General features: G+C 39.9%; 1 protein-coding gene across 1 annotated transcript in view; it reads left to right on the forward strand.

Annotated features, from left to right (window-relative positions):
* Positions 1-27190, forward strand: part of eea1 (early endosome antigen 1) — a 53360-nt gene that overhangs the window by 14237 nt on the left and 11933 nt on the right. Inside the window, 14 exon segments of the mRNA XM_055155119.1 lie at positions 729-845; positions 6241-6579; positions 8387-8536; positions 8625-8744; positions 11553-11756; positions 12955-13155; positions 14252-14365; positions 15321-15476; positions 16851-16990; positions 18448-18778; positions 20694-20795; positions 20893-21087; positions 23506-23688; positions 25368-25553. Of these exon segments, the coding sequence (XP_055011094.1) occupies positions 729-845; positions 6241-6579; positions 8387-8536; positions 8625-8744; positions 11553-11756; positions 12955-13155; positions 14252-14365; positions 15321-15476; positions 16851-16990; positions 18448-18778; positions 20694-20795; positions 20893-21087; positions 23506-23688; positions 25368-25553 (2538 nt within the window).

Consider the following 27190-nt stretch of genomic DNA (forward strand, 5'->3'; position numbering starts at 1 on the left):
AAACAGACTAAACCTTGTTTAAATTAGGACTAAACCAGAACTGAACCAGGACTAAACCAGGACTGAACCAGGACCAAAACGAGGACGAAACTACTAATGTTGGACTTGAGAGCGGAGCAGGGTGTCCTCAAAGTGTGCGTTGAGCCCCGTGCGACGTGAAGCTCTGCGCCGGTCTTTTTCCAGTTCTGGTTTAGTCCTGTTTTAGTCCCGGTTTAGTCTCGTTTTAGTCCTGATTCGATTCAGTCCTGGTTCAGTCCTGGTTCAGTCCTGGTTCAGTCCTGGTTCAGTCCTGGTTCAGTCCTGGTCCCCTCGTGAGTCTATGCAGTTTTTCACCGTTGCCAGTGGCTCCGGTTTGACGTTTAAGTTGTAGTTATTTTATTAAATGTTTTTATCTCACGTCGAATGGACGGACGTTGAAACCCCCACATCCCACGCCCACTGAACTAATCCAAAAACCAGACTTCAGAACATGTTTGTAAAAGTCTAAACTCCAAGATTAGGGTTAAAAGAGATGAATTTGCTTAGAAAATTACAGTTTTTGTGATTTCTTATTGCGTACGTTCAGTCTGTGGTAAATCGTGCAGCCCTCGTGTGTGTTTTTTTGGTGCGCATCATTTTGTTTTCCGTCTGGTGTTTTAGTGGTTTATTCACTTTTCATTTTACAGTTTTTATCTGTGATTATTGTAGCTGTAACAGAACCTGAGCTGTGCTTTTCCTCGACTCCGCAGATGACCATCTCACAGCTGAAGGCCGAGCTGGAGAAAGGGCCTCAGGAAGCGGCCGTCTACACGCAGCAGATCCACGAGCTCCAGAGCAACCTGAACAATCTACAGCAGCAAAACCAGGTACGGAGCGATTCAGGTTTATTTCCAGGGTTGTGGTCTCGCTCACAGACGTTACACAGTGGTCCCTCGTATATCGCGGGGGTTACGTTCTAAAAATAACCCGCGATAGGTGAAATCCGCGAAGTAATCATCTTTATATTTTACAATTATTACCTGGTCCCTGAAGGATTGACCAGTTTTTGTTTTCACCGTGTGTGTCTGTGTGTCTGTCCACCCACCATTTATGAACCGATTGTCACCAAATTTGGTACGCGGGTCAAGCCCCCAGGCCCGATGACGCAAAAATAGTTTGGTGACGATCCGAGGTCATTTGAAGTCACATGAGTCAATTGAAAGGTCACGTCGTTATAAAGGATTTAGGCAATTTCGATGATTTCTGAACCATCTGCGGCTTAAAATATTCACCCAACCATCACACGAGTTGGCGCACACATAACCGGGGCACACTGGATGTTACTGGTTGAAACCGGTCAAGATCACATGAAGGTCAAGGGAACCAAGGTCAAATATGCGTTTTTTCGGTCATAACTCCACGAAGGATCGAGTTAGAGCAACGGGAGTGTCTCAAAATCTCAGAAAAATTATGATCTATTTATAATTTTATGCATTTGTGTAGTCAAATATGAATAGTTTTCCAGATAATCATTAATTATAACAGCTCCTTTCTCTTTCAGTGTGTGCCGTTAAAATTCAAATTGGAACGACAATGGAATAAAAATGCAAATACACCGTTTCACAGATCAATAAACTTTACTTTCTAAAGAACATGTAACACAGAAACTGTAAGACAAACAAAAACAACAGGCCTAAATAAAACAGACGTGTTAACACAGAACTAGTCTAATGTGTCTGGTTTACAGCGAGGATTTGTTCACAAAAATACACTTGAATAAACCATTGTTGAACCAAACACAACCAAAGCAATAAATAAAAATGGATTGTTAAGTGTCTGTAAAAAAGAATTGCCCTTAAAAGTGATTTTAGTCCTTGACTTGCGTTGGTGTATTGTGTCTCGTCTCTCTGTGGCTGCTGCTGTGGCCTCGGCATTTTTGGCGTTTAAATGTTCGTATGAACCCGAGACACAGGATTCTGTTTCACTCTGAAGAGGCCTATGTTCTGTCTGGTGTCGTGTCGGTGTCTTGTGGGATTTCAGTGGATTTCGGGCTCTTCCCGGGGGTTAGGCGAGTTCTGTCGCTCGGGTTTAGGTGTATGTCGGCTGTTGGGGTTTGAGACATTTCTTCTCGTCGTTTGTGCTCGCTGCCTTTGACATTGAGACGTGTCCCGCTCACCAGTGTTGATTCGGCATCGTGACGTGTTTTGTCACACGGAGATGAACTGTTTTGGTTCTGACAGCGGCGCTTGTGTCGCGGCTTCATGTTTAGCCGCACAGACAGCGGAGTTTTCTGCACTCAGGCTGTGCGCACATCCAACTCAGTGCACGTTGGTTCAAGCCTCATTACGGCTTGATAAACGAGAGGAGTCATAGAGCGATAGAAGCTTCTAACATTCGGAGCAGCTCTAATACATATTTGATATGATCTCGTTGGCCAAATATAATTATATCGGAAGCCAAATTTGGTCCCTGGACCTGAATTTGACATGTCTGAGCTAGACCTTTGTACCTGGTGTTAAGAACGTGAGAGCAGTGAGGAGGGTCTGTTCTTCTGTTCTTCCTGTACTTTTGTAAAACTTGAACACGGGTTTGTTGAACTCCTCTGAGATCCCTGGAGAAGAGACGTGGTTTGGCTTTTATTTGATTTTACTGGCTTTATTGTTTTTGGACTGGTATGATCAAGTTGATCAAGATGAACAATTGACCTTTTTCTTGTCTTTATTTTCTGATCTCTGTGCAGCACTTTGGACACTGCTTTAAATAACACGCGCGGCCTCTTGAAAGTGCTCTCACAGAAATGTTAACCAGCCCGTCCCCCCGGCCTTCGCTGTCATGTCTTCTAACAATACTCGTCTGTCATCGGCCGTCTTTAGTAACGCACAGAATCCCGCGCAGCTTTGTCATTAACCCGCCAGCAGGGGGGGCCGTGCGGGCTGTCGACTCGGGTAACTGCAGCACAATCACAACGGGAACAGGATATCAACAGGAACATGGCCGCCCGGGGTTCCTACAAGAGTTTAAAAAGCCCATTCTGATGTTCTAATGTCGTTTCCTCTTCACAAACAGACCTGGAGTTGTGTTTTGTTTCGTTCACATGTTTAACACACAAACCTGCACATTTATGTATATTGAGCTCTTCTCTCAAATAAAAAACACTGTTCCACCTTGTGATGTCATGTAGTAATGTGCTTTATGGAGATAGAATTGTTGCAAAAAGATTTGTACAAAGAAGAAAGGATATATATACTGTATTTATAGGAGTTTAAGTCACACCAGCCCAAAAAATGTGTAATGAAGAAGAAAAAAATATAATATATAAGCCGCAGTTTTAAGGGGAAATGTATTTTATAAAATCCGAGACCAGGAGCAGAAATTTTGTGTGTAAAGTCAAGTTGTAGTAAAAACAAGAGGAAGAGAGAACTGTTTTTGTTTTTGAGGAGAAAACAACATTATAACCCGACTTAAAGTTCACAAGAGTCAGTTTTGTGTGATGTAGGAGCTTTAAAATGATAAATATAGTTGTATTTTTGTTTCTTTCTGTTAAAATGTGTCTCTTCTGCTTCAATCAAAACCTCGATAATGTGTTTTTATTGTTCCAAAACACCTTCGTTAAACATGTTTTGGGCTGTGAATTAAACAAAACACAACTCCAGGTCTGTTTTTGAGAAGAAAACGACATTATAACCCGACTTAAACCTCTCAAGATTCAGTTTTGCGTAATGTAGGAGCTTTAAAACAATAAATATAGTTGTATTTTTCTATATTTCTGTTAAAATACATCTCTTCTGCTTCAAGCAGAAGCTCGATAATGTGTGTTTATTGTAAAAAAACACCTTCGTTAAACATGTTTCAGGCTGTGAATTAAACAAAACACAACTCCAGGTCTGTTTTTGAGAAGAAAACAACATTATAACCCGACTTTAACCTCACAAGAGTCAGTTTTGCGTAATATTGGAGCTTTAAAACAATAAATATAGTTGTATTTTTGCGTATTTTAGTTAAAATTGTGTGTTTTTATTGCTCAAAAACACCTTCGTTAAACGTGTTTTGGGCTGCGAATGAAACAAAATACAACTCCATCTCTGTTTTTGAGAGGGAAATAACCTTAAAACATGACTTAAACCTCACAAGAGTCAGTTTTGTTTAATATAGGATCTTTAAAACAATAAATATAGTTGTATTTTTGAGAATTTCTGTTAAAATATGTCTCTTCTGCTTCGATCTAAACCTCCATAATGCGTTTCAAGTGTTTTTATTGTTCAAAAACACCTTCGTTAAACATGTTTTCAGATGTAAACGAAACAAAACAAAACTCCAGCTCTGTTTTTGAGAAGAAAACAACATTATAACCCAACTTAAACCTCACAAGAGTCAGTTTTGCGTAATATTGGAGCTTTAAAACAATAAATATAGTTGTATTTTTGTACCTTTCTGTTAAAATAATGTGTTTTTATTGTTCAAAAACCTTCGTTAAATGTGTTTTCATCTGTAAATGAAACAAAACACAACTCCAGGTCTGTTTTTGAAAAGAAAACAACATTATAACCCGACTTTAACCTCAGAAGAGTCAGTTTCGTGTCAATATCGAACCTTTAACTTCTTCGAATGAGACTTTCAGGATTAGTTTTTGCAGCGGACCGTGCCCTTGACTCACCTCAGGCGGAAAACTGACCCACGCCTAAACTTATCCGATGACGGCACGGCGAACAAAAGCAATTGTGCGATAAGGATATAACATGAGACCCGACAGGTGAGCGGTCAATAGGGGGGGTTTTTAGGTTTGGATCCCGACGATTAGAGTCTTATTTAAGTCATAGAATCCGGGATAATATTCTCCGAACACTTGTCGCGCAGCTGCTTCGTCGGACAGCGAGCCAGATGCCCCGTCATGGTCCCCAGTTAGTGTCCGACGCTGCTCTTTAACGTCGTCGGCCGGTCATGGCTCGTGTGTCTGTTTTATGACGTTGATTTACGGGGCCGGTTTTCTCTTCGCGTGCCGCAGATTTCCGTGCGCTGAGGCTGCGGCGGGAATGCCATAGCTCGCTCCGGTCTTCAGGGAGCTTTTGAAGTCCCTGTTTATTTCTATAGCGTTTATAGCCCAGGACAAGGACGGACGTAAAGTGAAATGCTCAATTTAAACGTCATACTCGGCTTGTCAATCATGTGTTACCTTCACGGCGAGTTTTTTATCGATTATATGTTATTGTCTGTAGTTTTTTATTTGCTCGAGCGCAGAATTGTAGGTCGTTTTTCAATATAAAACTAAAAATAAGAAAATGAAAAAACAACAGTTTTCTTCATTATTTGTCTCCAAAACCAAAATGAAAAGAAACAGATAATGAGTCGGGGTTTTTTTTCAGTTTTTTATTTTGTGTTTAAATGAAAAATGGAAAAAACGGATAGTGACTGTTTCTCGTTTCCGTGACTTAAACTGCGATGCTGGACTGAACAAGGACTGAACCAGGACTAAACCAGGACTAAACCGTTTTCAGTCCTGGTCTGGTCCCAGGCTGGTCCCGGGCTGGTCCCAGTCTTAGTCCTGGTCTGGTCCTGATATGGTCCCGGTTTCAGTCCTGATCTGGTTCCGGTCTCATTCCCGCTCTGGTCCCAGTCTGGTCCCAGTCTGGTCCCAGTCTGGTCCCAGTCTGGTCCCAGTCTCAGTCCCGATCTGGTCCTGGTCTCAGTCCCAGTCTGGTCCTGGTCTCAGTCCCAGTCTCAGTCCTGGTCATGGTCCCAGACTCAGTTTGGGTCTGGTCCTGGACCTGGTTCAGTCCTGGTTTAGTCCGGCATCTCAATTTAAGTCACGTAAACGAGAAACGGTCGTTATCCGTTTTTTCCATTTTTCATTTAAACACAAAATCGAAAAATGAAAAAATGAATCATTATCTGTTTTTTCATTTTGGTTTTGGAGACAAATAATGAAGAAAACTGTTGTTTTTTCATTTTCTTATTTTTTATTTTATATTGAAAAACGAATGAACGATCAACACACAAATTTAACGAGCCTGAGCTGAACGACCGCAATTATTTTTTAACAAGAATAGACGTTTACATGATCGAGGAATAAATTAATTTGGCTTTAAAATCAGCACAAACCATTCACTTACTTCAGAATTCAGTTTAATTTCGAATAATCATTTTCATTTTTTGTTACTGAGACGATGTAAAAGTCCAATTTTTAAGGAAAATTCTTATTCTAATTCGTCTGTTGTGTATGATTCTCGCTCTGCCTGTACGATTATTTTATTTTATTAACTTTATTTAATTGTTTTTTTTTTACAGCTTTTGTCTGAAAAGTTAACCCGTAAGGAGAGCGAGCACCAGGAAGCGGAGAAGCAGCTGTCGTCTGAAAAAGCGTCAAAGAAAAACCTAGAGGAGCGACTGAGGGAGCGAGAGACCGAGGTGCACGAGCTCCAGACGAAGGTCACGGGGGCCGAGGCCTCGCTGCAGAAGACCCAGGCCGAGCTCCGGGACAAGGAGGGGGAGCTGGGCAGGTTAAAGAGCGCCCTGACGGAGCTGGAGGTGAAACACGCGGAGGTGAGGGCCGAGAGGAAACAGCTGGAGCAGCAGCGAGAGGAGAAGGAGAGCCAGGGCGCCCAGCAGCAGACCGAGATCAGCCAGGTGAGGACGCGGACTCAGACGAACATTATTGATCCATGAGGGAAATGATCAGACCACAGTCGCTCAGAAATAACAGTGAGTGCGTTGAGAAGCGCTCGAGTATCCTGATTATGACCCTTATCCCGTTACAACTGTTCTGGATGTGATGTTTACATGCGGAAACAGAAACCAGGACACTCTTACGTCTGTGTGCACGACGAATCAGAGCATCCTGAGTGTTTAGATTTCTATATAGGGTCTGGTCAAGTGGTAAGGGAGGGAAACGGGGGCAGATTTTTTTACCTTCAAATAGCTTGTATTCAGAAGCTAGAGGGACTATTGAAATAAGTAAAGTATCAGAATGTAGGAAAGAGTTACACTCCAACAGGGTCAAGTTAAACCTGTGAGATTCTTTCAAGTTCAAGACAAAAAATTTAAAAACTCATGTCGGTAACGGAGGGAATGAAATATGCAGCACTTTTTGGTCAATAAATCCAAACAGTGATAACTCTTGGTTCTCACTTACATATCCTTAACAAACTGGTTTGAATATTTGCTTCATATAGTTTTCTACCATATGGTACAAGATTAGGTTGAAAAACCTCTTACTTTTTGACTCATGAGATTTTTTATTAAGAAAGTTCATGGTAACGGAGGGAAAAGTAACGGAGGGAAAATTGTACAAACAAGTAGAAGGTGCAGGATTTTACATCATTTGTCGCTTTTTTCTTACGAATACTTTAATATTACTTCAAAATGAAAGGAAACTATTTCTATAAAATATGTCAGTCCTTCTAAGCAAATTTGTATCATTTTAAATACATTAAAAAAAAAAAAAATCCTATACCTTCATCAACAAATCAGAGACAGAATAACACAAGATATGATGAAATACATCCATTTATTTACATGATTTGCAGGTCTTTGAAATTTGGGAAATAATTTTTGTTCCATGTTTCATACATGGTCTGTTTAAAACTTTAGAACCAAAAATGGTACAGAAAAAAGGTCAACAGTTTCATAAACTAGAGTACATATGTATCTGTTCAATACATTTTTATATCAGATGCATTAACTTGAATTTTTGGCCTTGTTGTTTACTTCTGCTTGACCGGGACCATAGATTTCTTTTGCGGCCGATATGATACTAATAAAACGGAACTTGGAGCTGCCAAAAGTCCAGGCATGTCCAAACTATGGCCCCTGGGCCAAATGTGGCCCTCAGACGAATTTTTCTTGGCCCTCAGACTTCCAGGTGAATTGGCCCAAATTACCTTGCATCAATTAAAAATGAACTTTTTACTGCAAGTTTTCTGAAAATCTATTTAATTTAATATTTAGTGTGTGGTTTAGTGTGTGGTTTAAAAAGTTTGGACACCCCTGCAATAGTCTATATAAAAGTTGCACTAATAAATCTCACAATTTGCAAATAAGACGGTGTGCGAGATTTTTCTCTATATTCTTGCGATTTATAAAACATAAAATGAATAAAATAAACTTTGAACATGAAATAAGGCAGAAAAATAAACTTCTTATCCAGCTGTTCTACAATCTCTGTATTTACAAAAATGAAATAAATATACTTAAATCATTTCAACTCGATGATATGAGTTTGGAGATCGTTTCACACACAAATCGATTTCACAATCAAAATTACACTTACACACTCCACATTCGTACTAGTGAGTGAAGTGTCTTGCCTAAGGACACGATGGCTGTACGCTGGTGATGCGAGTGGACTAAAGTCATCTGTCGTTCTTCTGAAACTCAGAGGTAGAAACATCAGTGCGTGCGTAGTGCGTTTGACTGAGGTGTTTTTCTGTTGCAGCTTCACGCCAAACTGCTGGAGACGGAGAGACAGTTGGGCGAAGTGCAGGGACGTCTGAAGGAGCAGAGGCAACTGTCCGGAGAAAAGCTCAAAGATCGAGAGCAGCAGGCGGCAGATCTACAGCTGAAGCTCTCGCGGGCAGAGGAGCAGGTGAGGGTCTGAGAACATGAGGACAGCTCCAGGAGTATAGAACGATAGAAGAAAAATAACAAATATGGATGTGTTTTTTTTTCTTTAGTTAAAGGAAAGTGTGAGCAAAAACACAGATCTGCAACACCAGCTGGAGAAGGCCAAACAGCAGCACCAGGAGCTCCAGGCTCTTCAGCAGAACACCAACGGGAAACTCAGAGAGGCTCAGGTACAAACACGACTTTATAAACAGAGACTGTATAAAGAAGTGGGATAAGACTACATTCAGTCTGCAGCCTGAAGTGGCCCAAATCAGATTTTTTGTCCTCTATGCTTCCTGTATCTGATCTTTTTTTTTTTTTTCCATTAAAGTTTATTGGAAACAACGGAACAATATATATTGTACATTGACACAGCATTTCAATTATAGTTTCCTTTCTCCTTTTCTAAAAGTAAACAAAGTCACTGTACTTATATTATAGAAATTATCAAGCTTGAACAAAAGGAAAAAAGCTTGGTAATATTAAAACTAATAATAACAAAACAAGAAAAAAATAAAAAATAAAATAATAATAATAATAATAACAATAATAATACAAAATAATATATATATGCATATATACATACATACATATGGTTTCATAGAGTCATACTCAATTAAAATCGGATCTAAACAGGGCAACAAACATTCTCCATTCTCAAAGTTTTCCAGTAATTGTCAAATTTGTCAAAGTCAAGTCTCATATTAAATGTCAGTTTTTCCATGACATAAACGGTGTGAACAACATTTATCCAGTCCTCAGTGCACCGAACTTTATCACTAAGCCGTCTTTTTGTAATACACTTTTTCCCAGCAGCCAGTAATATGTTATAAATATATTTTTTCTTACGTTCTATAAGATGGGCAGGCTTTATCCCAAGGTACAATGTCTCAAATTTGTGTGGTAAAGTAACAGAGAGAACTTTTTCAATCCTGCTCCTGACCTGAGACCAGAACTGTGAAAGTTCTGGACATTCCCAAAATATGAGATAATGACCGGCGCTTCCTGTCCCACACTTTGTCCAACAGGAGGTGTCCCTCCCCGTAGCAGCACCCTGAGAAGGCACCCTAAAAAAACGCATCACATTCTTCCAGACAAATTCTCTCCAACTGATGGATGCTGTGCACTTCACATTGTTCTTCAAAATCTCTTCCCACTCTTCTAATTGCAGCCTAAACCCTCCTTCTTTTTCCCATTTTTCCTTTATATATTTAACATCATTAACCCCACTGCACCGTATTTCACTATAAAGTTTAGAAATAACTTTTGATCTTGGTTCATCTCTATATGCTTTTAGAAAAGCATATGATCTTTTAATGACAGTCTGAATGACACAGATCCAATTTTTTTCAAATGTGACCCAGGACACTTGGATATGTGCTCCTGAAACTGATACATATCTGATCTTTTGACATGTGACTTCAGTCTGAACGGCCAAGGTGCATTCATCCACCTACAAACACAAACGTTCTTCTCGTCAGACCAAAATTGTGTCTGAACTCCGTGTGAGTGAAGCAGTGAAGCACAGATTCATCCCTCCACTCTGCGAATCCACACCCACATGTTTCTTTCTACGGACGTTGCTGACGTTGCCCCACAAAACGCCACGGCCAAAAACCTCGTCCTTCTCCTTCTCTATCTCCTCCTTAAAACAAATAAGGAGATCACATACAAGTCACATTTAACTGGAAATGTGAACGACCTCGCAAAAAAAATCGGATTTCACATAAAAATTCCAAATTGAGCGTTTAAGCCCTGCAGTCTGAACCAAGACCGAGTGAGCGTGACAGCTCCCACAATGCTCAGCTCCAGTCTAATGACGCTCACAAGACGAGCAGTTGGAAGCAGTTCTGTATTAGGAACAGGAATTTATCTACAGTCAAAACAGCAAAATAAAAACACCAGAATCATGTAGAACAGACTAATACGAGCATTTTGTGCTTATGGAGAAAAGGATGTAATGCAGGTCAAATCTGTGGAGATCCTGGTCACGATGAGAATGTTTTTCAGTACTTTTAATCAAATCAAATAGAAAACGCACACCAAGGTTCTTGTAGAGGCGCAAATGCAAGGAACAGTAAAATAAAAGTGAAAAAATGCCCAGCTCGCTCATACTGTGGTCTAAAGAAAGAGAAATGATCTGACAAAGGCTTTTTGCTGAAACATTATTTAAAAATAAAAAATGGTTTTGGACATCGGTCATCTGAGTCCGCTGTGCATTTTTTCAGTTTTATATCAGCACTTTTAAGCCACGGAAAAACCCCTAATGAAACATACTGTGGAACATTCCATGTTGTAAACAAATAATATCTCCATGGAAACAAACAGGTTTCCACCAGAAGTGATTGACTCTGCACCTTTACACGGTTTAGTCCTGGTTTGAGTCCTAATGTAGGTTTGGTCCCATTCTAGTCCTGGTTTAGTCCTGTTCTAGTCCTGGTTTAGTCCTGATCTAGTCCTCGTTTAGTCCTGTTCTAGTCCTGGTTTAGTCCTAATGTAGATTTGGTTTGGTCCCATTCTAGTCCTGGTTTAGTCCGGATCTTGTCCTGGTTTAGTCCTGACCTTGTCCTGACCTAGTCCTGACCTAGTCCTGACCTAGTCCTGATCTAGTCCTGGTTTAGTCCTGGTTTAGTCCTGGTTTAGTCCTGGTTTAGTCCTGGTTGAGTCCTAATGTAGATTTTGTTTGGTCCCATTCTAGTCCAGGTTTAGTCTTGATCTAATCCAGGTTTAGTCCTGATCTAGTCCAGGTTTAGTCTTGATCTAGTCCAGGTTTAGTCCTAACCTAGTCCTGATCTAGTCCTGGTTTAGTCCTGATCTAGTCCTGGTTTAGTCCTGATCTAGTCCTGGTTTAGTCCTGATCTAGTCCAGGTTTAGTCCTGATCTAGTCCAGGTTCATCCCCAGTTTAGTCTAATATTTGATGTGGTGATTGAAGTGTTAGATTCATAATCCGTGCTTCATCTAGTCTCTTTATAAAAATGTTCTGGCTGTTCCTCAGAACGACCTGGAGCAGGTTCTGCGTCAGATTGGAGACAAAGACCAGAAGATCCAGAACCTGGAGGCTCTGCTGCAGAAGAGCAAAGACATCGTGAGTCAGCTGGAGTCCGAGCGAGAAGATCTGTGCGCCAAGATCCAGGCCGGAGAAGGAGAGACCGCCGTGCTCCACCAGCTCCAGGAGAAGAACCACGCCCTCCAGGAACAGGTACTGACCACTGACCAGAGCTACTGACCAGAGCTACTGACCACAGCTACTGACCACAGCCACTGACCACAGCTACTGACCATACTGACCACAGCTACTGACCACAGCCACTGACCACAGCCACTGACCAGAGCTACTGACCACAGCTACTGACCACAGCCACTGACCACTGACCACAGCCACTGACCACAGCCACTGACCACCTACTGACCACAGCTACTGACCACAGCTCACTGACCACAGCCACTGACCACTGACCAGCCACTGACCAGCCACTGACCACAGCTACTGACCACAGCCACTGACCACAGCCACTGACCACAGCCACTCTGACCTCTAGAACTGACTCTTGCAATGCACTGTTTCCATTTTACCGGTTGATAATATAAAATTAGGGCCGGGCACGTTAACGTGTTAATTTGGTGTTTAACTAATTAAGTCATTATCGCCGACAATTATTTTAACGCCGTTAACGCAGTTTTTATTATTTATTTATTTATTTTATTGTAAACGTTTGTTTCTCACTGGCTTTTATTTTGAAAAACTCGACCGCCAGCGTTTCTTTAAGTTTGACGTCTTTTCTTTAAACTTTTTTCACTTTTTTCTGACCACGTGAGATACAAAGTGTCCGAGTCTCCGCGGACCACGGGCCCAGTCACTGATTTACCCAGATACAACTGGAAGAAAAACTGTGATTGGTCCATTTTCATTTCATTATATTAACCCTTTGTTTCCCAAGAAATATCAGTCCAAGTTTATAACAATGATCTAGAAATTATTACTAGTGTCGTGTTCATTACTCACAGCATCAAAAATATTGAAAAAATATATTATGTAGCACAAAAGTCCATTCAATATTTTTTCTTGAGCCTTCACTGAACACTTTGAAGACTCTGAGGTTCCCCTGTGAAAGAAACACTGTTTGCACAACAAATGTATGACTATTTCATTTACATTTCCAGTAAAAGTCACTATACTCTACTTTTTAATTCATTAATTGGTTTTGCGTATAACATGCGATTAATCACGATTAATCGCTCGAACTCATGCGATTAATGCGATTATTTATTATTTATTTATTTTTTTTGCCCAGCCCTATATAAAACTGAAAAAATAATAATAATTTGCAGACATGTATAAACTTATTCCAATAAATGAAGCTGTTTTTGTGTTAAATATTCCTTGTTTCTTCTCTCAGGTGACACATCTGACAGAGAAGCTGAAGAACCAGTCTGAGAGCCACAAACAGGCCCAGGAGAACCTCCACAAACAGATCCAAGAGCAGAAGACCCAGATCAGGACGGCACAGGACCACGCCCACACGCTGGAGTCCTCTGTGACCGAACTGACCGCTCAGCTCGCAGACACCACGGAGAAAGTGACGCAGCTGGACTCACAGGTACACGCCGCGTTTCATATCATGTGTTTTTTTTTTCTTACACAAGCTTTTAGCAGTATAGAATGTACAGAATAAATGCACCAAATACTTTCACATTAAAGATGATTTAAGTATAATTGAATACAAAGGTTTATTTATTGAATGTGTTGAGACCCTGAGCCAAGGCAGCAACAAAAGGAGGAGGCGAGAGGTTAGATTTAAACATAAAATATATTTATGAACAAAATCACAAACAAAAAACACACACTGGTTTCTGCCTTTTGCCTTTGCACGACTCATGAGCAGTGTTGAGGAGTAACAGATTACATGTACTGGAGTAATGTAATCAGAGTACAAATTATGAGTAACTGTACTCAGTTACAGTTACTGTTTCAGTGAGTGGTAATTGGATTACAGTTACTTTGTTGAAATAAATGGATTACACAGAGGGATTTTCCTGTTTTCACATTTCGGGCTAAACCAAGACTTAAACCAGGACTAAACCAGGACTAAACCAGGACTAAACCAGGACTAAACCAGGACTAAAACCAGGACTAAACCAGGACTAAACCAGGACTAAACCAGGACTAGACTAACACAATATGACACTAACAGTAGTGTGGACATAATTGTGTTTTCATATAAAAATTATTTCTCTATCAGTAATTTTTTTAATCTGGTCAAGTAAAAACTGAACAAACAGGAAATTTCAGGATGTGGTTGGTACATTCATGTAGTTTAAAAAAACATGACAATATCAAGTAATCCAAAGTATTCAGATTACATTACTCACTTGAAGTAACTTAATGGATTATGTTACAAACTACATTTTGGGGTATGTAATCTGTAATCTGTAGGGGATTACATTTTAAAAGTCACCTTCCCAACACTTAAGGGGCAATTTTGAGCTCAGTATTTTCACAATATTTATTCACTTGATAAAGGAGGCGATGTTACGGTTTTACGGCAGAAATAGTGACAAGGATCAACATCTGCGGGTCATAAGTTGTTGTTTTTTTGTTTTTTTTCTAATCAAATCTCATAGTTCTATAGGTTCAAATACTAAAACGTGAACACAACTTATTATTATTTGGTGAATCTTTGCTTTTTCCATCAGCTCAAGGCAAAGACAGAGCTGCTTCTTTCCACGGAAGCTGCGAAATCTTCACAAAAAGCAAATCTGGAAAACAGCCTGGAGACGGCCCAGCACGCACTACAAGACAAACAACAGGTCAGAGATCAAAACACGTTCTTCGTAATCTATATCATATTTTATTGAATATGTGTAATTATAATACTCAATATATACGAGAGAGATGGGAAGCGGAGATGATAATAGATATATCGGCAGATACCTGGGAACAGACATGTACAGAATCACATCTTGTTACAAATTCAACCATCTGGCGAGAATTCAAGTGGAAAGTTGTTACCAGATTTTTCAGAACTCCAGAAATAACTGCTAAAATGGGTCCAGTACATTCCGGCTCATGCTGGAGAAACTGTGGTGTGGTCAATGCTAACCACACACATATATTTTGGCATTGTCCTAAACTGGATTTGTTTTGGAGGGAAGTTTTTGATGCCCTTAAAGTCATTTTTAATCGATGTGTCCCATCTACCCCAGTAGTAGCATTGTTAGGAGCATTACCTGCAAGTATTGGCACACGAGATGAAAAATACCTTTTAAACATTTTACTTACTGCAGCCTTAAAATGTATAACCATTAGATGGTTCAAACCAGATCCTCCCTCTTATAACATCTGGATTCAGAAAGTATGGGATATATACCAAATGGAGCAGATAACATATTCTTTAAGGATTCAAAAAAACATTTTTATTAAGCGCTGGAAACCTGTTTTGCCTTTGCTAATACAGTAGAAACGACATGGGGCTTTTTTTTTTTTTTTTTATAACTGTCTCTGATACATAAAGAGTGGATGTTTATGTTTAATTATGTCATTATTACCCGGTTGCTTGCTTGTTTCTTGTTTCTTTTTTGTAACAAACCTATATTGTTTAAAAAAAATTGAAATGTTTTCATTGATTTTAAATAATTGTATTATTGCTGAAAAAGAAAATAAAAATTTAAGTTAAAAAAAACAACAACATGTTCTTCAACTCCACATTTATAATAACAAATTCCTTTTTTTAATAACGCTATATATCGATTTTACGATGTGTAGGAACTGAACAAACTGCAGAAAAAAGCCGAGGAGCAAGTTCAAAAACTGAAGGAAAGAAAGGAGCAGTGTGTTCAGCTGGAGAACACGGTGAAGGAGCTCAGAGACAAACTGCTGACGTCGGAGCAGAGCGTGGAGCAGCTGGAGGGACACAAAAAGGTGAAACCATCATTCATGTTAAATAGATTTCATTTACTGTATTTATTGTATACTTATATATTTGTTCTGATAAATCTCAAAATCACACTTAAAACTGTTCAGGAAAACTCAGATTTTGTCCTGTTAATGAGTTTGTTTTTTGTTTTTTTGTTTTTTGCATTATTATGATTATCAGTATTTTGTTTCCATATTAGTTTTAGTATCGATTACTTCGTCAATAAATCTAAACTATCTCTGACTCAGAACTAAACCAGGATTAAAACAGGGCTAAAACCAGGTCTAAACCAGGACTAAAACCAGGACTAAAATCAGGTCTAAACCAGGTCTAAAATCAGGACTAAACCAGTCTAAACCAGGATTTAACCAGGATTAAACCAGGACTAATCCAGAACTAAACTAGGACTAAACCAGAACTAAAACCAAAACTAAAACCAAAACTAAAACCAAAACTAAAACCAAGACTAAAACCAAGACTAAAACCAAGACTAAAACCAGGACTAAAATCAGGACTAAACCAGGACTAAAATCAGGACTAATCCAGGTCTAAAATCAGGACTAACCCGGACTAAAACAAGAACTAAAACCAGGACTAGTATTAGGAGTAAAACCAGGACTAAATCAGGTCTAAACCAGGTCTAAAAGCAGGACTAAACCAGTCTAAACCAGGATTTAACCAGGATTAAACCAGGACTAATCCAGAACTAAAACCAAGACTAAAACCAAGACTAAAACCAAGACTAAAACCAAGACTAAAACCAAGACTAAAACCAGGACTAAAATCAGGACTAAACCAGGACTAAAATAGGTCTAAAATCAGGACTAACCCGGACTAAAAGAAGAACTAAAACTAGGACTAGTATTAGGAGTAAAACCAGGACTAAATCAGGTCTAAACCAGGTCTAAAAGCAGGACTAAACCAGTCCAAACCAGGATTTAACCAGGACTAATCCAGAACTAAACTAGGACTAAACCAGAACTAAAACCAAAACTAAAACCAAGACTAAAACCAAGACTAAAACCAGGACTAAAACCAAGACTAAAACCAGGACTAAAATCAGGACTAAACCAGGACTAAAACAAGAACTAAAACCAGGACTAGTATTAGGACTAAAACCAGGACTAAACCAGGTCTAAAAGCAGGACTAAACCAGTCTAAACCAGGATTTAACCAGGATTAAACCAGGACTAATCCAGAACTAAAACCAAGACTAAAACCAAGACTAAAACCAGGACCAAAATCAGGACTGTTAATGTGATTTTTTTTTTTTTTTTTTGCATTATTATTATCAGTATTTAGTTTCCATATTGGTTTTAGTATCGATTAGTTTCAGATGTTCGATGAATCCTGAACTCTCTGTGACACGTGTGTGACAGAAACTGGAGTCTCAGGTCGTTGAGGTGGAGGCGTCTCGAGACAAAGCGCAACAGGAAGTGCAGAAGCTTCAGAAGGAAGGCTCCGAGGTGAAGAAGAAAACCAAAGAGCTGCAACAGGTGCTGCAGAAGGAACAGGCCGGGTAAAGACTTTCAAACACTTTCTCATGACCTGATTTAAATGTTAAGTTTGTTTTAGTTTGAGGGGATTTTTTGACACTTAAAGGTCCATATTATGTTATTTTCTGATTTGTTCTCGTGTGGTTTCCTCGTCACAAACAAACGTGGACTTGTGTTTTTTTTGTTTTATTCACACAAACTGAAGATTTAGGATGAGTTCTTCGATAAAACGAAAATAGATGGAAGTGTTTTCAGTGTGTTTTTAAAATTCACTCAAATTAGGAGTAAAGCCAGGTCAAAAACCAGGTCTTAAACCCCAGGTCTAAACCAGGACTAAACCAGGTATAAAATCAGGTCTATACCAGGTCTAAAACCAGGTCTTAAATCAGGTCTAAACCAGGTCTAAACCAGGTCTAAACCAGGTCAAAACCAGGTCTAAAATCGGGTCTAAACCAGGTCTAAATCAGGTCTAATCCAGGTCTAAAATCAGGTCTAAACCAGGTCTAAACCAGGTCTAAACCAGGTCTAAACCAGGTCTAAACCAGGTCTAAAATCAGGTCTAAAATCAGGTCTAAGCCAGGACTAAACCCAGGACTAAAATGAGGACTAAACCAGAACTCAAACCAAAACTAAAACCAGGTCTAAACCAGGACTAAACCAGGTCTAAACCAGGTCTAAAACCAGGTATAAAATCAGGTCTAAACCAGGTCTAAACCAGGTCTAAACCAGGTCTAAACCAGGTCTAAACCAGGTCTAAACCAGGTCTAAATCAGGTCTAAACCAGGTCTAAATCAGGTCTAATCCAGGTCTAAAATCAGGTCTAAACCAGGTCTAAAATCATGTCTAAACCAGGTCTAAAATCAGGTCTAAAATCAGGTCTAAGCCAGGACTAAACCCAGGACTAAAATGAGGACTAAACCAGAACTCAAACCAAAACTAAAACCAGGTCTAAGCCAGGACTAAACCAGGTCTAAAACCAGGTCTAAAATCATGTCTAAACCAGGTCTAAAATCAGGTCTAAAATCAGGTCTAAATCTAAAAAGGACTAAACTAAACCAGAACTCAAACCAAAACTAAAACCAGGTCTAAGCCAGGACTAAAATCAAGATTAAAATCAGGACTAAATCAGGACTAAACCTGGACTAAACCAAGTCTAAACCATGACTAAAATGAGGACTAAAACCAGGACTAAACCAGGATTTAAATCCAGGTCTGTTTTTGAGGAGGAAACAACATTAGAACTTGACTTAAAGCTCAAAAGAGTCAGTTTTAAGTAATAGAGGACTGCACTGTTCTTTTTAAAAATGTGAATAAATAAATAAAATTATTAAATTAAAATAAATAAATAAATAAAAATAATAATAATAACAATAATAATAATAATAATAAATTAATAAAATATATACATTAATTAATAAATAAAATAAAAACAAAACACTTCCAGCCAATAACAGTAATATAACCGTGTTTGTGTTTAAAGGGCTTTGGCGTTAAAAGAGGAGTTACAGAAGAAGACGGCGTCCCTCACTGAGACGCAGAAACAGTTTGAACACTCTGAGAAAGAGAGAGGAGCTCTGCAGAAGAACCTGGAGCGAGTGACCGAGGAGGTGAAAGGTCAACGCACAGAGCAGCAGAAGAAGGAGCAGGCGCTGACCTCCGACCTGCACAAAACTCAACAGGAGAGAGACGCCGTCAAGAAGGAGCTGCTGTCTGTGCAGGAAAACCTCGGGAAGACGGACAAGGCGCTGAAGGAGGCACAGGGTCAACTGGAGACCGAGAGAAAGAACCATAAAGCCTCCATGGACGAGAAGGTACGTTTAATATTCCACAGCTACGATCACGTACGAGAATCTGAAGGGTCATAGTTACAGACGGAGCGCAGTCTGCAGTTCTATGGAAATGGTTTAAAAGTAAATTAAAATAAAGAAATATTACCGTATTTTCTGCACTATAAGGGCTCTGGATTATAAGGCGCACTGTCATTGAATGGTCTATTTTCAAACTTTTTTCACATATAAACGGCACCGGACTTTAAGGAGCATTAAACGAAACACAACAGTTTGATAAGTCAGTCGAACTTTATTTAACGCGTTCACAATAACTCTCAACTTTGTTCAATTGTAACACGTAAAAAAAAAATCCTGTCTGAGACGCTAAACTGTTAGAAAATTGACAATAAGTCATAATAGTTGAAACAGTTGGGTGATTCCTGCGTCCACACTAGGGACGGGCATTCGATGAAATTTTCTTAATCGTTCGTCGGAAGAATTAACGATCGATTATCGATTAATCATTAACGTTTTTATATTAAAATGATCATCATTATTATTACTATCTGCACTAATCTGCATAAATAAATTCAACTTTACGACATATAAACATAACGACTCTAGATCCACATCAGCTGTTTGACATTATAATGTGTTTAATTCAGTTTTGTTCAAATCTCACAGAAACAAAACTTAAAACCACATCACTAATTTGCATAAACTCAGCGAAGATAAAACTCCAGCTCTTGTGTCGCTGATGTGGTTCAACTTGTGTTGGATTAAAAGACATGACTCAGGTGAATACAGGTCAGTGTGACCAGATTTGCGTTTGTCAAAACCAGGACAGCGTACGGGGGGAGGGGGGCGGGGCCTCGTCATCCACATTGAGCGACTCTCACCTGGAAAAACTTTTTCCCACTGGACACAGAAACATATGTGCTGCTTTATCCACTGTGCACATGGACTCACACTTGTCCCAACGCAACGGAAAGTGTGGAATTTCTTGTACAAATCATCTTTAAATCCACATTTGTGCTTCGGTTCGTTACAGACTGAACCACTGTTTGTGTCTCGCTCCTTCTGATGCAGAGACACATGTACACACCTGTTTGGTCACGACACACACAGCAACCTACATTCGGTTTGTCGATTAAAATGAACGTAATCGATGAAATTCTTAATGATCAATTATCGATTAATTGATTAATCATGCCCATCCCTAGTCCACACGTCCACATCCCTCTCGTCTTGATCTGAGTCAGTGTGGTTCCTGTTCCCTGGAGTTCAGTTCAGTGATGATTCAGGTCTTGGTGAAAGCTCGGACCACAGTTGATCCTGATCCTTAGGTCCGTTGGCAGATCGTGGCGTAAGTCTCTCGGTGAATGTGTGTTCTCCTTCTCTCAATCACTGCTCCCACGCAGCTAAACGCACTTTCACTTTCGAACAGCCTTGAGTGTAAAGTGGGCGTTGTGAGCGAGTCTCTTGACAGTTGCGTTTTGATATTAAAAGGAATCACAGTCTGTTTTACTCCTGATGCTCCTGACGACGGGAGCCGTAACGCTGCAAGTGGAGCGGCTTTGTACTTTACTAAAGTCGTACTAAGACACACCAAGAAATTCATATATAAGACGCTCTGGATTATAAGACGCACACTCGTTTTTGGATGAAATTAAAGTTTTTTAAGTGCTCCCTATAGTGCGGAAATTATGGTAATGCATTTTAACACTTTTTATTTATGATTTATTGTCTTTTATTGTATTAATTTGTCTATGCAGCACTTTTACTAGTTTATTGGTATTTATTTTAAGAGAACTCCTCATGTTAAATGATCTTGTTGGTGCTCTGGATTATAAAACGTAGTCTTTTTTGGATTAAATGAAAGGCTTTTAAGTGCGCCCTATAGTGCGGGAAATACGGTACCATTTGGACTGAAAGGCTGAACTGTACTTTTCCACAGGACAAAAGCAGTGAAAAGACCAAACAGGAGCTCACGAAGTCCAACGAAGCTCTCGGCAAAACCCTGAAGGAAACGAAAGAGCAGCTGGACAAGACGAAGGAGGTAAGAATGTAAAAAACGTCCTGTGAAAATGTTCGGTAACGCTGCAAACTTATGATCAAAATGTTTAAAATGAATCCGTTTTCGTTCCAAAATCCAGGAAGAGAAGAAGTTGAAGGAGCAGCTGAGTTCTTTACAGGAACAATGCACCAAGACTGTGGAGGGTTTAAAGGACAAAGAGAAGGACATCCACAAACTCCAGGCCCAGTTTAAATCTGCTCAGGCCACGTTTGACGAGGAGCTCAAGAAAATGAAAACGCAAGTGGCAAAGTTACAGGAAGTCAACGTTCAAAAGGTAAGAACGACGTTTTATACAATTATCATCATCTGCACTGGTTTATTAGACAAGTAATTAAGGTATTTATGTCTCAAATTAACTCTTAGAACATCTAAAAGCACAATAAAACAGACAAACCTCTTACATTTTTTTATTGTGCCTTTCATGGTCCTGGTTTGAGCCCACACTGCAGAAAAACTTGGCCAAAACGTAAGATATAAACACTTAAATCTATCAGAAAATGACTTAAAAGTAGTGAAATGATCTGTCCATGCAGCAAGATCATTTTACTTGCAGAGTTCTCTTAAAATAAACGACCTCTAGACCAGAATGACGCGTCTCAGAACTATTTATCCCATCTTTATACTTCATTTCTACAGCACATTTTAAAAACATGTCAGTTTCCAAAGTGCTGCACTGACAAATGAATGCAATAAAAGACAGTAAATCATAAATAAAAAACAATAAATAAAAAGGATCACACAACTCACGCGTCGTTAAAAGCCACAGAGTAAAAGTGGGTTTAAGACGAGAGTTTAAACACTCCACTGGGGGGAGAAGGTCCGGTCCTCCCTGGGTTTAAGTCTGGTCTTAGGCCCCATGAGCTGGACCTCGGACTTCACTTTTACAGTTTTGTAACATACTGATATTACAGTCACAGTTTCAGTCTTAACTTTACAACCGGCTCTTTGATGACAAACATGATCCAAATGTGACTCTTGGTGAAAATGAGTTTGACACTCCTGATATGAACAAAATAATAAATAAATAATAATAGAACAAACTCAAGATTAAAAAGACAAACTAAAAACATAAACAAGGAGTTTTGAGATGATTTAAATGAATTGAAAGATGTTAAAGTTCTAAAGGGTTTGGGTAAAAACATCTTCTAAAACTGATCAAAACTAGAGCCCGACCGATATATCGGTTGGCCGATATTATCGGCTGATATGGGCAACTTTAGGCATATCGGCTATCGGCCGATATGCTTGCTGATAGGGGCCGATATTTCACGTGGGCATGTTACACCTCGTTATAAAGCTTAGACTCTCTACATTCTGTTCATTTAATCCAATTTACAGACAGATAAATGTCCTAATATGTGGCTCCACATCAGTATTTATCTACGGAGTCATTTGTCTGTGTGTGTCCGTACTGTCCCTGAACACACCACAGAGTCGCGTCACTCACGTGTGTTTGTTTACACCTGCAGACACAGATCCAAACACTGAGATTATTTTCTTTTTACGGACAATCGGTTTGAGTCTGGATTAAAAGGACATTTATTAGTGCAGATTTGTGATGTGGGAGGAGCCTGTGTGAGCGGTGAGTGTTGGAAATATGTCGACTCTGAAGCTAGTTTTGGTCATTTGTTATGGGTTAGCTGCTGTAGCTCCCGCACATAAACAGACTGTTTTCTATTGGTCTGTTCTAAAGTGACTATATTGGCCGTATATTTGCTACTGGACCTGCACTGATATGTAAATGAGCTGTGAACAGACGTGTGAATTATGACATTTGCGCATATAATTAATTACCGCGGCGCGCACGTATTTACGGCTAAAGGCTAATAGCGCTACTTTCTTTACTAGTTATGGGTCCGTCGCGAACGAAATGACTCTTAGAACCGACTCTTTGAAGGGAACGACGGGAGCCTGATCCTTATTGGGAGCCGTGTTTTCTCTTTCTCTCACTTTTTTTCTCTTCACGCCGCGTGCAGATTCGTGGTTTGACAGCGGCAGCGGCTAAAAACGAAACTTTGAGAAATTTGCGTGTACGTAGGATTAAAAAAATAAAAATAAAAAAAACGAGCATATTTGACTGTAGTTTAGCATAAAATAAATAAGTCCCGGTTTAGTCCTTTTTCAGTCCTGGTTTAGACCTGGTTCAGTCCTGATTCAGTCCTATTTTTAGACGTGCTTTAGTCCTGCTTGCAACAAAAACAATCTGAAGAGCCACTTGGGAGCCAAAAGAACCAGCAGCTTTTAGTGAGCCGAGCCAAAAGAGCCGGTTCTCTAAAAAGAACTGGAATCCCCATCACTAGTGTCTAGAATGTGATGCAAAAATGCCATTAAGTCAACCTACTGTCTGTAAATATGATGTAAAGAGGCAGAATAACAATAAATGTTGCCTAAATAAACCCAATTTAAAATCCACCAGAGCCAAACCTAAGTTTTTTAAACAATTCAACATTTACAGTGAATTTTTACATCACTAAATATATCGGTGATTATATCGGCAGCTCCAACTCCCAGTATATCGGTTTCATATCGGCCACAACAAAATCCATATCGGTCGGGCTCTAATCAAAACAGTGGAGAGAATCCTTGTTTAAAATATAATAATTTCCTCACAAAAACATACTTTTACCACAATATTTTCCCTGATATTTGTTGATTTGTGTGTGTTTTCTGAGCTGTGGTGTGTGTCCTTCAGGGCGAGGAGGAGAGCCGGCTGCAGACTCAGATGGCGACTCTGGAGCAGAGTTTATCCTCGGAGAAGAACAGAACCTCCGAGCTCCAGACGTCTCTGCAGAAAAACCAGGACTCGCTGAAGAAGCTCCAGTCCGACCTGTACGGGAAAGAGTCCGAGGCGTCTGCTCTGAGGCAAGACCTGAAGGTACCTCAAGAGTTACTTTTTATGAAAACGCTGTGAGGACGCACCGGGAATGTTCCACAGTGGAGCATGAAAGGGCCCATCTCATGCAAAATCAACTTTTCAGAGCTAGTTTCTACCTTCTAAGAGTGATGTGTGGGCCTTGTATTTGTCGCTGAAGTGTTTTTTTTTAAATTGATTCAGCGTTTTTTATCAAATTGCAGAGTATTTCTGCCTCCCTCCCACGTGACAACAAACTAAAGCTGCTACAACGATGACGCGGCAGATGCACCTATGACACGTTTGACATAGCAGAAAGAGCTTCACACCCGCCCCCCGCCTCCACTCCACCTCCATCCCGCCATCAGTAATAATATTTATATTTCAAGACGATATAAAATATTACCTTCGGAATTTCCTGGCAGCAAACGCTCTCTGTTTCTGTGGGCATCGTCTGACAATTCCCACATGAACCTAAACAAAAGCGACAGCAGAAGCTCATTGTTCTACACTGCAGTGAACACGATATAATAAGTTTATCTACTAGTGTTTATTAAAACTTTACCAATCAGTAATGTTCAGCTGATGTGGACGTGGTGCTTGAGCTTCGTGCTCCTCAAAGTCCTCGTCCGATTCCGGGTCCAACACATGCGGCTGAACGCGCTGTGTCTCCATGATGAATAAAAGTTTATTCCTGCCGCTGTCAGGGTCACGTCTGTCTCCCCCTCCCTCCCTGAGACGGCGGAGCCTGTGCTTTCTCAGGACGGGCGGGGGGAGGAGCGAAAGTCAGACTTTCATAGTTCCTGGTGTTATCGAAAAAAAAATTATATATCTGTTGAAGATAAATAATGAATCCATTTGCGAAGCCTGATGAGTTTTTGGAATATAGACCGAGGTTTATTCTTGTTACAGCAGATATGGACAGGGCCGAGGCCTGTTCCGGCCAAAGCCCAACAGCCTCTCCCCTCCAGCCCTATGTTCCTACTACATCTCCCATGTCTCTCCCATGTCTCTGCCCATGTCTCTGCCCATGTCTCTGCCCATGTCTCTGCCCATGTCTCTGCCCATGTCTCTGCCCATGTCTCTGCCCATGTCTCTGCCATGTCTCTGCCATGTCTCTGCCCATGTCTCTGCCCATGTCTCTGCCCATGTCTCTGCCCATGTCTCTCCCCATGTCTCTGCCCATGTCTCTGCCCATGTCTCTGCCCATGTCTCTCCCAGAGCATTTGAGCTCTGAGTATTTATACAGAAATACAAGTTACATACATATCAAAGCAGAGTGACTTTGGTTTCAGAGGCTGGTGCTAAATGAACATACAATTGATGACAACAAAGGGCTTCCTGAAGGAGGAGACAGTTGTGCCTGATGAACCTTTACACATGTTCATGACTGCTCTGGGTTTCAGGTAGAAATCACATTCATTTACACAAAGACAGATTTAAAGAAATCTTTCCACAATCTGAATTTCTATCACACTGGTCTGTGACTGTCTCCAAGAAATCAGTAAGATTTCAGAACTATTGTGTAATGAATGTTCCAAAACCCAAACTGTGCTTGTTTATGTGCAGAAGATAGAATGTGAAAAGAGTTATTTTACATCAGATGGAACTTTTAAACCTTGTCCAACCTGTGTTTCCTCATCACAAACAGACCAGGAGTTGTGTTTTGTTTCATTCATGTTTTATTCGTGTTTTGATCACAGGTGTCAGAAGACAAGCTGAAGTTGACACAGGAGGAGTTGGCCGCTAACCAGACCCACCAGACCAGCTTAGAGGCTCAGATTCAGGAGCTAAAATCTGGAACCAAGTCTCTGGAGCAAGAGCTGAGCAAACGTGAGCAGAGGATCCACCAGCAGGAGGAGAACCTGAAGGAGCAGAACAAGCAAATGGTCTGTTCACATCTTACACTGTTCTTTTATACTTTTATTTCATACTAAAGAGCACGCACATGATTTTAGTTAATTATTGTTAAGATAAATGCTCTTTAAATTAGGGATAAACCAATATATATCTGCTTTTTTTCATGACCGATGTTGATACTGACTGTTTAAAATCCAAAGAAACTGACGACCGATTAGATCTGTCGATGTTTTTGGGCCAATATATGGGGCTGACTTTGATCTTCCTCCTAAATTATATCATTTAAAAATACTTCAAACTCACCACAGCCCATTTTTTACTACAAACCTTTAAGAGCTTTCAGTTTTCAGCAGTTCTCTCCTTGCACTTAAGCTGCAGGTCATAAATACTAATATATATATCGATCTATTTCTACTTTACATCATGCTCTTTGTGGTAAAAACTGTAAAATAAAATGAGAATAAAATCATAGAATAGAAATAAATAAACCAATAAATAAATTAAATCAATAAAACCAATAAAAACACATAAAAATAAATAAAAAATCACAGAGGAGCACACGACTCACGCGGTGTTAAAAGCCAGAGAATAAAAGTGGGTCTTAAGACGAGACTTAAAACTCTCTGTCACTGTGGGGCTGTTCGGACGTGGGGGGGCAGAATGTTCCAGAGTTTAGGGTCGACCACAGAGAAGGTCTGGTCCTCCTGGTTTTTAGTCTCGTCTTAGGCACCGAGAGCTGGAGCCGGACCTCAGACCTCAGAGCGCAGGGGGAATACATTTAGATGAGGTCCGAGTCGTACTGTGGGGCCAGAACATTCAAAGCTTTAAAAACAAACAATAAAATCTTAAAATCAACTCTAAAATTAACAGGAAGCCAGTGCAAAGACGCAAGGATTGGGGTGATGTGCTCTCTTCTTTTTGTTCCTGTTAAAAGTCGCGCTGCAGAGTTTTGGACTGTCGTCGGTAAAGTGCGATTTGTGAAATGCTGGAATAAAGTGCGTCACAGTCGTCCAGGCGTGATGAAATAAAAGCACGACTTGTTCAAAAAGCTACAAATGACAAAAACTTGATTTTAAAACATTGTTGATCTGTTTGTCAAATTTAAAATCACTGTCTGTCAAACATACGGCCCGGGGGCCAGATCCGGCCCTCCAAGACCTTTAATCTGGCCCTCGGCTGATTTTCTTCTAAAATATTTTATTATATTTTCTATTAAAATCTTGTTAATTTTGCGCGGTGCTGAGCAGAGCAGCGTCTCCAGCGTCTCTGTACGTGGCCCCTCCCACCAGAGCAGCACAAATGAAGACTTGTCTCTTTCCAAACGCTCTTAAAGGACGATCGTTTTGACTGTTGACCGTGACACCCTCATCAGAAAAATGTCCAACATGAGAAAAGTGGAGCCGAGTGCAGGATTTTACAACAAAAATTGACTTATTCTTGTTTGCACACAAGTTCATGTTAAAACATTGTGTTGAAATTACATTTTTCTTAAAGTTTCAGGTTGTTCATAATATTATAATATTTTGTAAAAGAAAGAGTTCATCAATTAAAAAAGATTTCTGTAATAGATTTGTGTTTCTCTGCACAAATATTTGAACTTATTGTTATTTTTGGGGTTTATATGACATGAGTTTTCTGATCCGGACACTTTGGGATCAGAGTCGGT

Source organism: Boleophthalmus pectinirostris, unplaced genomic scaffold (assembly GCF_026225935.1).
Source record: "Boleophthalmus pectinirostris isolate CB_2022bp ecotype Guang Dong unplaced genomic scaffold, ASM2622593v1 HiC_scaffold_2, whole genome shotgun sequence".
NCBI lineage: Eukaryota > Metazoa > Chordata > Actinopteri > Gobiiformes > Gobiidae > Boleophthalmus > Boleophthalmus pectinirostris.